Raw genomic sequence first — 13053 nt, 5'->3', positions numbered from 1 at the left:
AGTTTTTGCTGTACGTGACGAATGTCATATGTATCTTACGAGATTTTTTGTTAAGTTAACATTTTAGAAAGGAGACTAACACAAGACTACAAGATTTTAGATGTCGAAAACTATAAACTATACATTTCCATATGTTGTCGATGTGCTGAACTTGAATCCCAAGTCAAAAATACTCGACCAGCTACCATTATTGAAATATTACAGTTAGAAAATACAAAAAAAAAGGTTTTTGACTACTTTTGATGTTATGCTTTAATGTGAGGAAATTTTTTTAAACAATTCTTAAACCATTATACAAACAAGTAGTTTCCTAGATTTTTTGAAATAAATATTACTTCGACCTGTATATAATATCTATTTTGATTTTGTTTCGGTATGTACGTGACATTTCTTTGTTGTTCTTTAATGAAGTATGGAATTCCAATTGAATGATGGTTTCGAACTAGAATCTATTGTAATTACACCAAACAAGAGAGTTTGCAAATATGAACAGTAAAAAAGCAAATGTGTCTGTACGTGATGGTAGATTTGACTACACGTGACTAACGATCGAATGCATAAATAGCTTTTTTTTCCAACTTAACTTAATGTACGATTTGGAAAATCGATGAAACAAAACCTGAGATAGCTATTAAAAGAGATTTTTAAATGCGGAGTTTTGTGATTGGTTCAAATAAAAAAAGTAGAAGCTCTTACTAAGGCGCATCAATATTATACTTTGATTTTAATAGTTAAACTAAACGATTAACGATATGATTGTTTTTTTTTATGATTTTGTATAGTTTTTTTTTTAATGATTATTTAAACCTCCGTTGTTAGAGGTAATTCAAATTGACCCAGGATGAAATCATTCACCATTTTTTTTTTTTTTGGGTTCGTGACCTATCGTCTTCAAAGAAATTATACTCTGTTACAAAATCAAATCAATAATTAAAATCATTGGTCTAACTGACCCAGACTCATGGGTAACAACGTAGGGCTACATAAAAAATGGGCCGAAAAATAAAATTTAAAAAAATTAGAAACGAGACACTCTTGTATTTTTTTTGTTTTAACTCATATTATAAATATGTTGGGTTTAAGTAATATTTATGTAAACGAAATTGTTATTTACAAAATGTATCTTAATTTTTTTTTTTTTGGTTTGTCTATTCTATGATTCCATTTTCGGCGTAATAAAAATATGATTATATTTATGTATATATTGTTATTAATAATATAATATTATAGATGATAAATAGTGAGGGGGTTTGTGAATGAATGAGAGTATGAAGTTAACTATGTATTAAGATATTTTTTTGTGGTTTATGCGTCTTTTGTGTTTGTTTTTTCATTTTTAATTCAACAAATATTAACCATTGCTCGTTTGTTTTTTTTTTTTTTTTTTTAAATACTACTCTTTGAAACAAATTCGTGTAGAATATCACATGCCATTTCAATATTGTTCCTTGATATGCCCAAAGCAGTAATGGCATTCTCCTTGGAATAGCCCTCATTCATGAGACGAGCTATGTATTCCAAATTGATGTTTTCGTATGGCACGTTGCAGTCTTTGTTATTGATTGTCACATTTTCGTACAAGAGTGGATTCTGGTGCGAAGCAGAATTCGAATCGTTTGTCGATGTCGACGACGACGATGATGCTATGTGTTGGCTTGAGGCTGAGTTAGGAAAGGCTTGTGGATTGTAACGCACATTTTTGGTATATGGATTTGGTGTTACCGATGACGATGAGTTTTTCATATGGTAAACACTATTGCTATTTTCGAGTGAATTCTCATTATTCTCAGCTGATGATGTAGAGACAGTGACCGGAATTCTGGCTTCCAAGGGTCTAGTGTCTATGATGCCTGATATGGTTTCGGCCGGGCCGACAATATCATCGTCTGCAATCGAACGCTGTGCTGGTGGAATGGCTGATGCTAAGTTGTTGACAGGAGTTGGAGTGGAAATTCGATGATTTCTCAAATCATCGGCAAGGGTATCAACGTTCTTGTGGGTTTGATTGTGACGTGGGATTGGTGGGGCTGTGGTTTTCGGTACTTCGACTGCTGCTGTGATATTTTCGGTGCTTTTGCTAAGACTGCATGCCTGCAGGGGCAAGCTATTCAAATTGAGCAAACTTGAGGCAACACTAGATGGTACTCCCGCTGATAAGGGTTTTCCTTGCTGTTGTTGTTTGGTTGTGTTGTCTACGCCTGGTGAAGATTTTCTCGGTGGTAAGGGTGGAGCAACGGGATTGTGATTGTGACCATTATTTGGATTTTGCAATACTGCATATGACGAATTGCAGTTTTCGTTGTTTTCCGTTGACATAGCTTTTGCAAAGGGCTTGTTATTGGTGCTAGATGAAGCTGACACCGTTGAACTTGTTCCCATTGCTGGAGCACTCATACGATTTGTTGATTTAGCCGCTGATGAACCAACTGCATTGACACAGGAAGAAGATGAAGACAAGTTGGAAACTTTCCCTCCTCCACTATTGGCTGCTCCATTTACGACATGCAAAGGAGGCGCTGATGGCTGTGGATGGGGTTGGGAAGTGGGTATAGATAGTGTTGGTTGGTGTCCAGAGTATAGATCATTTTGAACAGCCATTAGACTAGGCGTGGTGCTGCGACGTGTCAAGCGAGGCGATGAATGGGGACTTGGTTTTTCCGAACGCGATGCAGTGCCCATGCTGTTGCTAAGAGCGTGCAAGGATGAAGTTGCAATGTTGAATTCCCCAAAATCCTAGAGTGAAAAAATAAATTTGGAAAACTAAAATTGACATAGATAGAGCAAAAATTAAACACAAGCAGGGTAGTATTTTTTTTTCTTGTTTAATATTCCTAGTAATTTTGAAGGCTTCACCGTTAAAGGATAATGCTATATTAAGTAAAGTAATTAAGAATTTAAAGGCTTCATAAGAATATCTTGGGTAAAGGAGTAGTAATTTGAGATTGAATTCTCTCACAAAATGAGAAAAATCATCAGCCCAGAACCTAATTCCATCGAAACCACTGGAGTGATATGAAATGAGGAACCAATGATTTGCTTTCTGACTGCGCTTGATCGACGAAAATAAGTAAGGGCTCAGATAACAACTGCACAAGGAGAAGAAAGGACCGAGACGATTTTGGCGACGTGATAAGCGTAATCACATCAAAGCTTTGTCCTAAGAAGCAAAAAGTGCAACAGTAAAACGCCTATAAGTAGTAAAAAGGAATGATAGTCAAGCTTCCAAAAAAAAAGTGGACAAAGTACAAAGATTGGAAAGAGAGTCGCGTTTTGCCAGCAGTTGCCAAAAGTTATTGAGCTTTCACTGTGTTAGCAAGTAAATCAGAGAGAAAAAATTTATTTATGGTTTCTAGTTGTTATTGTGGTCTTGACTAGGCTAGGACAAAACCTCGCCGATTATTTTAAGCGATGCCAATTTGGAGTCTTGGAAAATCCATGGTTTATAAGAGGCATTGTGGGTTTAAGTAAGGCAGAGAGTCAATTGAAGGTGATTTTCTCCGGAAAAATCATGGTTTCAAGTTTTTGGAATACAAAACGGATTTTGCTAATCGATTTTAAAGACTTGGGTGTCAATATAACCGGTGGATACTACAAAACTATTGTTGCTTAGGTTGAAAAAAAGTATTTAAAGAAAAATGAAGACAAAATACCGTTGCACTTTGTTCAACAAGCCCTACAAAACGTACAATTCTTTTTTGTATAAATAATTTTTTTTACAAAAATGCTTTCACTTTTATAATAAAGCATATTTTCCTAATTTCGTTCAAAACTAAATAAAATTTTTTTGATTAAAACACATTAAAATGAAGATAACTTTAAAAGAATTCATGGATGAGTGCATTCTGTTAAATGCTAAAATATGAGAGGTGATGGCATAAAACTGCATAATTTATATAGCATTAAAAAAAGGCATTCATAGATAATTGCAAATCTGTTGTGGTCTCTTCAATAAAAAAAAAATCAGTCAAAACATGCCAAACACAACTCGCGAACAAAACTTCATGCCTGCCAAATCTAAAAAATATATAAACCAAACCAATCAAACAAAAACTCTCAAAGATTACAAAAAAAAAAAATAAAAAACCAAGTATCCAAGAAAATGAAATAAAAAAAAAAAATAAATATCCTTTTAAAGTAAAATTCATTTTTATTAAATTCATTAAATATTTTTTTTTTTTGTTTATAGCTAAGAATAAAATAAAATATTAATTTATGTATGTTCTTTTTTTTTGTGAGATAAAAAAAGCTTTTTTTAACAAGATTTTCATTTTTTCTATACAAGTAAATTCATGTGTTTGAAATAATGATTTTATTAATTAAATAAAGAACAAACAAAAAATCATACACATACATAATATTTGTCGGTTTTACTCTCAATTGTAAAACTCATTTTGTTTTAATAGCACAGTCTCATTAATTATGGTATTGAATTAATCATAGAAAATAATAATTAATAATAATAATAGCATACAGAATTGTTGTTTTTGTTATCCTAATGGATGTTGTAAGAAGTTGTAAGATATTATTGGATCAGTGAACTTATTGTCTACGAGCAGCATCTTCAATTTTTGATAATAGTTATCTTTGGAAGCACAAATAGTACTACGTTGCATTTTAATTTTATTTTTGAAATGATTTTTATTTATTGTATTTTTTAAATTGAAATATCTTGATTAGATTTTAAGAGACAACGTAGCAAGGAACAACTATTTTGCCTTTTTTTTTCTAAATAGATGTTTCTTCTGCACTACAAAAGTAGTGTTTTTTTTTTTTAATAATAATGATTATAGTCTACTATTTAGGATTTGTGTGGTGTGAATAAACTTATAAACTATAAAAAAAAAGAAAACAGAACTATTTACATAAAGAAAATTTTATGAATGATTTGTTTAATAAATGACAAAAACAAAAGAGAAAACATTTATATATTTAAGTATATATACTATATATGTATAAAGAGAACAATAAATAATAAATTAGTGATTTAAGAAAGCGAACGAACACAATTTTAGCACAATTAAAAAAAATATATAAACTCAATGCGCTAAAAAAATAACGAAAAAAAAACAAAAAAAAAGAAAGTATCAAAATGTATTGATATTGTAATATAAATACCATTCTTTCTTTTTTAGTCGAGTTACTTCTTATAAATATTATGAGAAAACTATTTTTTATGTGCATTATATAATATTTTCTATCTAATTAATTAATTAATTATTATACTTTACTTATAGATTAATATTTGTTTTGTTTTACATACAAACGAGAAATGAAAATAGAGAAGGATAAATACTAGAACAATAATTAAATCGAATTATTTTTTATGAAATTTGTTGCTAACTATACCTCTGTATCATCGTCGTCGACATTCTGATGTCGGCCATTTGTTGAATTTCGATTGTGTTGTTTTCTTGGATCAAATGCATCGACGACTATTTGTTCGGTACCTTTTATTTCTGCTCTACAGAATGGGCAGCCCTGTAAATGAATGTAAGAGAATTTTGTGTCATAGAAATGTTTTTGAAACATTGAATTGAGTTTTGGTTTTTTGCATTATTTACCTGTCCTTCGGAATCTACTTGCCATGACGTTAGGCAGGGCGTGCATAGCAAATGACCACATGGTTCAATTCGAATGTCTTTGTCATTTTCAGCACAAATCTTACAAAGTTGAAATGTGCTTCCTGGAATTAAAGTAAAACATTTTTTTAGTGTATGAATTGATTAGCAAAAAAACATATGACCACAAAAATAGGAACATAGTTTATATAAAGAAGATGTAAAAAAATAGAATTCATAAGTACCTAATATAGAAAAAAATGCAACTAGAAATTATTTTTAAATACAATTTTATTTAAGTCGGCATTAAAAATAAAAAGTCTGTAAAATAAATTTAAAGCCTCCATTAAAAACGGAAAATTTTAAAACTTGTATACGATTTGACGGTTTTCTAATTTTAAATGGAGGCTTATAAATTTTATTGGAGTGTGCATAAATTGGGCCTAAGATCTTTATTTTAACCAAGTTTTGGACGATAATCGAGAAGAAAAGACACCAGTCCAGAGGCGAAACTACAAAAGGAGAGTGTGATTGCGAAGTCTGCCAAAAGTGGTACTTATGATATGAACCTATGCACAATATAACTTAGGTAAGGGTTATTTTTTTGGCCATATATTTTTTTGAGGTATATTTTAAACTCACCCATTTCACAATACAATTCATACTGCTCTTGTGTCACTGTAATATGATCTTCAGTGGGACTCTGAACCGCCGATGAAAGATCAGGATTATAAGGTTGCCCATCTGGATATAAATAAAAGCCCTCTCTGAAAAAATTAAAAACAAAAAGAGCAAATATAGAGATATGGAATCATTATAAGATTATTCCATCCATACCTATGACCATCCAAAAGTGCTTGACAAAGTGATTTATTTTGCGGAATTGTTTGCAATATTTCGCCATCACTTGTAACATAACCTATCGCCCATTGTCCCAATCTTGTACAAGATAATCTAAAAAAATATAGATTTGATATTATTTGATGTTTGATATTATTTTATGTTTGTCTTTACCTAAAAACATAACTGCCAGCTTTATGAATGTATCTTTGTAATCTGGCTTTAACTTCATCATATGTTAGAAATGCCACATATCCCGGATGTGTTACTGCTAATATTTGCCAATTTCTTAACAATGTTACCCACGGTTGAAATAGCCGAGTAAATACATCAAATTCAAAATTCGATATATAATCATTGCACGTTAAATCAATTGTTGTTTTGAGTGCCATTGCCTCGAGTCCCGATGATATAGGATGCACTTTGTTGAGTTCTTGGCGAAATATTTTCCATGGCACCAAAGTGCTGTAAATATAAAAACATGAAAACAAGATGTAAAATTTATACATACATTCATAATACAATACCTTCTATTTTTGAGAAAAAATTGAATAAATTTTGTAATGTTTTTTTTTTTTTTTATAAAAAATCCCTTCAAAAAAAAATTCAATCTTTTTAGGTCCAAACACAGTTTATTTTGTTTTTAATTACCTAATATTAAAGCTTGAATAAAAAAAAATTGCACTAATCATTTGGAAGAAAGACAGAAACTAGGAAGGTTCTAAGAAGGTACCGCTAATAATTTTTTAAAACTTTTTTCATTGAAAGATGGACCATGTCCAAAAAAATTACCACTTAAATGTTTTAATTGAAATAAATAGTAGGAGCACCTGTTGAGAATATAAAATGGTTTATGGTAGAAACCGTTATTTTTGGTCTGAGAAAATGTTATGTTCCACTGTAATCTCAATTTCGAATCGTTATACGAACGCATAATTTCTTGCAAATAGAAGGTACCTACATCGCAAGTAAAAACTTCTTAAAAGCGACGATTTTTTGAGAGAGTACACAAATGGTTTTGAAAAGCCTACATTTTTGTAAACTGGTCAGTAGTGAATATATTCTTCCAATTAAGGCATTTTGATTGGAAAATTGACTAAAAAGTTAGTCAAGTAAAACTCCCATACTCGCTTAGTTTTGTATGCTTTCAGAAAATAAAGTTGACTTTAATTCAAGTTCCTAATTTTTCCGGATAGTGCGTATTTTGTTTTGGATTCATTATACTTTTTTTGTGGCAAATGGCACAAATAATAATCGTCATTCGCATTTAATACATACTATGATCGATTCTACTTTTAAAATTAATATTATTCAATTTGAAAGAAATTTGGGTGTTCGAGATTTAAGAAAATTACATACGCAACGTTTTGATCCTTTAATATACGAAATCAAAAGTACAAGCGAATTAAGATACAAAATATTTGATTGCTTGGAATTTTTGTAGTTACCTATTTGTTTACTTATCTAACACAAAATGTGAAAAAGAACAATACAAATTAATTATCAACAAATAGTTTTCAGGCTGAAAAAAACTTTCATAAACGAAGTTAAATGCTAGAATTTTACTTTTAAAAACAATTTGTGATTGCTGACAATTGACTGACAATCAACATTTGTTCATAAAATTAACTACACATGCACCTACGCCTATTTAAATTTCAATTTCAAGATCTAACACCATAGAAGTACCTACAGTACATACATTTCTATAAAATAATACCTTAAAAGACAATGAAGGCAAATGCTTCAAAAACATTATCAACGCGCATTTCAATTTAATATTTTACTCATTTCTATTTACATTTGGATTTTAATTCAAAGTTAGCTCTAAGTGAATTAAAATTTATAATCAAACAAAAAAGCAGGTGCTTCGATTGGTAGGTAATTATCACCTTGGTACACAAAAGAAAATGTCAATACCGTCGATTGCGAAATGGTTTCAGCAAAAATAGTAAATAGGTGTTTGTAGGTAGGTAGAGTAGATAGATACAGTAAAACCTAGATAAGTGCATTCGCTTAAATGCCTAACCCACATAAATACCTTTGTTTTATTTAGAACCAAAAGGATTTTTTCATATAAAACTCATCTTTTAAGTACCTTTCGCTTAAGGGGTAATGACACTTTGTAAGAAAGAAATCAAGTTTTATTTTCATCAGCGTATAAAACAAAGGAGAAACATTATTTTGTTTGAGAGATTGTTTAGTTTGATTGAGTATATATCGCACCCTCAGTGCAAAAGAGCGAGAACTCAAAAAAGTTCATTTAGAGAAAACGCTTCTGCAAAATACTGACTAAACTTTACATGCGACAGCAATTTCCATAATGTCAAAGCTGTATTACAAGAACCATTATGTTTATTTTGTATTTTTAATACATTTATTTTTTAAATTTGTTTAAATAATATAAATTATTAGAAAAGAAAAATCTTTTTTGTATTGCCGCTCTTTTGCATGGAAACATTCAGATAGAAAAGGAGAACTATTTTGGTTTATCACTCTTTAGCACTAAGAAAAATAAAATATTTTTGTTTTGTATTTGTTTTGCATTGGAACTAAGAATTGTTTGAAGGGGATTATTTTGGAATGTCTCTGTTTTGTATAATTTTTTTTTTCAAAATTTGAAAATCTGTGTGATTTATGGGACTATTTTGGATTATCTCTTTCTTGCATTAAAATTACTGAAGAAAAAAGGTGAGCATTTTGTGTTAGCTCTGTTTTGCACTGGGAATTAGGAAAGAGTTTAATATAGTAGGAATTGGATAAAAACAGTCATAATCTTTCGAATTTTTCGTTCATGTAAACAACAAGCCCTTCAAAAGAAAGATAATTTAAAATGCAACATTTCCTCATCATTATCTCAAAAATGTCATTTTTTGACTTATCGCTCTTTTGCACTGAGGGTGCGATATGTAAATAGGCAACATAATAGGCTAATGTGAAATTTTTAAATGATAATCGCAAACTTCGTTCTTACTAACCAATTGGGCTGAAATTTCGTGTGTAGCCCAAGTCAAGTACGCAGGTTTTTTCACCGAATTCTGTTTTTGGAATAAATGAATTTTGTTCAAACTAAAGCCATTTCTCTAAAAATAAATAAATGCAAAACTACTTATGCAATATCAGAAAGCCATATTTTATCATCTTAAAGATGGTAATTCTTTTTTCAATATTATTATTTTCTTAATTATTTTTGAAACATAAATTTATGATATCTCAAAATACTAGTGGTTAACGTAAAGAATAATGTTTATGTTGAATCGGGCTTTTTTGGTCACTTCCTTTTATATGCAAATAACATTTTTTTTATTTCATACTTTTTCCCTACGTTTCGTCGTAATTTCTCGACTTTAACGTAACGAATTGTTTTTTGAAGAAGATTTGAACTAAATTCTAGTTTTCGACTACCGATTAGGATAAGAAAAAGCAAAATATTTCTGAAAAATATATATTTTAGTTCAAAAAACAAAAAGCATTTCTTTAAAAATTTGTTTGTGAGACTTTACAGCGAAAAAAGTGATGAATAGAGCAAAAACTAGACGTGGTGGAATAAACTGAAAACAGTTTTGAATTCAATTTCATTAAAATCACCTTACAGTGCTTGCTCCCGACTTTTTTTTTTGCCGACCAGTGTTATTTATTAATATAAAGACAAGTGCCTATGAGCACTTAAGCGGGTTCTTGTGAGTACCTTACCCGCTTCAGTGCCTATCAAAACAAGGCATTTAAGGTGAGATACTTATCCGGGTTTTACTGTAGATATCTACCTAGACCTACCTATATGCTAATGTATATCGTTACTTCTCAATGGAAGGTAGGTACTTTTTCTTATTGTAAACAAAAATGAATGAATTGAAAAGAAACTTACCTCCACCTACTATGCAATGTTTTACTTATTCTATTTTTTTTTTTAATTTAAACAAAAAACATAATAAACGCCTACTTATTGATAACAAAAATAGAAAAAAACAATAACATTCAATCTCGATAAACTGACCTATTTCCAAAATTAAACTTCCAAAACTCTGCAGCATCGGCTTTAGTAATCCGAAACTGATCGCCAGCGAACACCCCATTCGGGAATATCGCCTTCAGCTCCGACAACATGTGCGAAAACACCAAACTGAGCTTTGTCAAATTCCTGCGATAGTGCGAGTTCTCGTCGAACATCTTCTCTTTGCCTTCTTTAAACAGCTTGATTGCCTGCTTGCATTTCCTCATCAAATTGTTGATGAAAACATTGAAATGCTCATTTTGATGCAGAATATGCATCTGATCCTCGTTCTTGGAATAAATTAGTCGCAGACGCTGATACGTGTCGGGCAGGATGTCCAGAATGAATGGTGGACTGTTCTTCAAGTTCATCTTTGGCTGCTGACAGAGCTTGACCACTTTGTCCATTAGCTTCCAGGTTTTCTCGAGGGTCTTCTTGTCGGTGGACATTTTTTGGGGTCCACAGGCATCGGAGAAAGCACCTTGCAGCTTTGAGAGGATGGAACTGATGTTTTTTGATTGTTGAATTCGAGTACGACTTGTCGCCATTTTTTATTTTTTTTTTTGTTTATCTCTTTGCTCTTCTTTCCCTGCTGCTGTTGTGGCCAATGGATTGTGTGAGCTCGCTCTTTGGGTATTGCGCGATTAATTGGAAACAGAGACAATTTGTTTCAATTGTTTTGCTCGTCGTGATTTACAATACAAAAATTAATTTAATGAATGAAATAAAATTTGAAACAAAAAAAAAATAAGAACAATCCGCACACAGGAAATTATTTATCTTCGACGACGAAAGAACATGTGGGTGTGTGTGTGTGTACCTTCCGTTTATTTTATTCACTCGTTTATCATATCCTACGTTTTATTTTTCTTGTTCGTGTGTCGTATTTGTGAGGAAATCGGTCCGAAATGTCACTTTACCAAAACCAATCAAGCACTTAACACACACTTGTTGTCTCTTTCTTTCGCACTATATTCAAAGCAGAGACACACAACACTAGTGTGTGAGCAGGAGTGAATGTGAATTAGAACAGACGGGCGGAGAAAATTAATTTTTTCACCAAAAAAAAAAAAAAAACGAATATTGAGGCAGATAGAAATTTTGCAATTTGATTTTTTCACATTTATTTGAACATTCCGATGAAATAAATTATTGTATTGTATTGCGGAAATACTAAAGTTATGTTTTTATATAAATTCATTACTATTTTGATAACTATTCACTTTAAAAAATGTAATTTTAAAAGAATTTTTTGCGACCGCGTTATATTGTCAGCCAAGCTTTCGGAACACTTGCATTTTGACAGTAAAGGAACGGTGTGGAATTGAAGTTGAAAAAAAAATATAAAACTTAATGGTTAGGTTACACTTTAAAAATTTTAAAACAAGAAAACATTTTTTAAAAGCAAATGATTTTTTTTTTTAAATATGATAAATTAGGTGTTTTTTTTGTGAAATTGTGAAAACAGGAAAGAAAATCAAAACAATTTACGTATTTACTTGTGTGATTGAAAATTTATAAAGAAAATCTCAAAAAGCCCGTAAAAATTTATCGATAACAAAACGATAGTTAGAATACCTATGTGTATGTTTTTTCACACAAGTTTATTGTGACATGCAAAAAAACTCCTATTATATTGTGCTTTTTCATTACTTAGGGGCTTAACCATATTTTAAAGGTTAAAACTTGTGCTACCAAAATTAATTTTGTAAAGTTATCGATAAATTGTGTGGAAGCGTCAAGGTTATCTACAAATTCTAGTAACAATCCAAAGCTGATGACATATTTTAGTTGATCAAATTTAGTTTTTTCCGCATGATGTTCCAAAATTATAAATAAATTAAATTAGAAAATGATAATTAGTACCTATCTAAGTTTGTATGGGAGCTAAATTTTAGCTTAAAGCCTGGTACGCTGCTCGCGCTAAATTTTAGCTCCCATACAAATTATCGAAAATTTTTAGCCGAGATAAAATGGATCCCATACAAGTTATCGATAACTTGTATGGGAATTTTATCTCAGCTAAATTTTAGCGTGAGCAGCGTACCAGGCTTAAAGCCTGGTACGCAGCTCACGCTAAATTTTAGCTCCCATACAAATTATCGAAAATTTTTAGCCGAGATAAAATGGATCCCATACAAGTTATCGATAACTTGTATGGGAATTTTATCTCAGCTAAATTTAAGCGCGAGCAGCGTACCAGGCTTTACATACAAATTATGGAAAAATCAGCTAAATTTGTTCGATTTGTATGAGAGCTAAAATTTAGCTCGATCTGCATACTAGGCTTAAAAAAAAACACTGACAAAAAGTGCAGCTAGTTTAAAAACATTCATCTTCTGAATGATATCTTCCTGATAAATGTGCTCGGGATGATTCGAAACCAAGAAACTTCCGAAAAAAGCGCAATATATTAGGATTATCTTCCCTTACCTTGAGCTAAGCTTTAATTGCTTTAATTGCTAAAGCAAGCACTAAACTAATCTAATGCAAGCTATAGCTAACCGAATCGTCAAAATTGATACCTAACCTATCGCCTAGTAAGTAGATCGAACTAAACTTTAGCTCCCAAACAAATAATCCAAAAATAGTCTCAATTTTTTCCATAATTAAAAAAAAAGTTAAATTAGGTACTTTTTTAAAGCCCGTATTCAACGGTTATAA

General features: G+C 31.0%; 1 protein-coding gene across 1 annotated transcript; it reads right to left on the bottom strand.

The window, feature by feature from the left end:
* Window positions 1–1365: 1365 nt before the first annotated feature.
* LOC129909868 (E3 ubiquitin-protein ligase CBL-B-B) lies at window positions 1366–11706 on the bottom strand. The gene is made up of 7 exons (XM_055986988.1): window positions 10393–11706; window positions 6573–6863; window positions 6396–6512; window positions 6201–6325; window positions 5562–5683; window positions 5347–5478; window positions 1366–2733 (listed from the first exon to the last, which is right to left on the bottom strand). The coding sequence occupies exons 1-7, from the start codon at window positions 10935–10937 to the stop codon at window positions 1387–1389; spliced, it is 2679 nt and encodes an 892-aa protein (XP_055842963.1). The 5' UTR covers window positions 10938–11706; the 3' UTR covers window positions 1366–1386.
* Window positions 11707–13053: the final 1347 nt, after the last annotated feature.

The sequence above is a fragment of the Episyrphus balteatus genome, chromosome 2, assembly GCF_945859705.1.
Source record: "Episyrphus balteatus chromosome 2, idEpiBalt1.1, whole genome shotgun sequence".
Classification (NCBI taxonomy): Eukaryota; Metazoa; Arthropoda; class Insecta; order Diptera; family Syrphidae; genus Episyrphus; species Episyrphus balteatus.
Note: the sequence above shows the minus strand (reverse complement) of the source record. Positions and strands in the feature narration are given on the sequence as shown.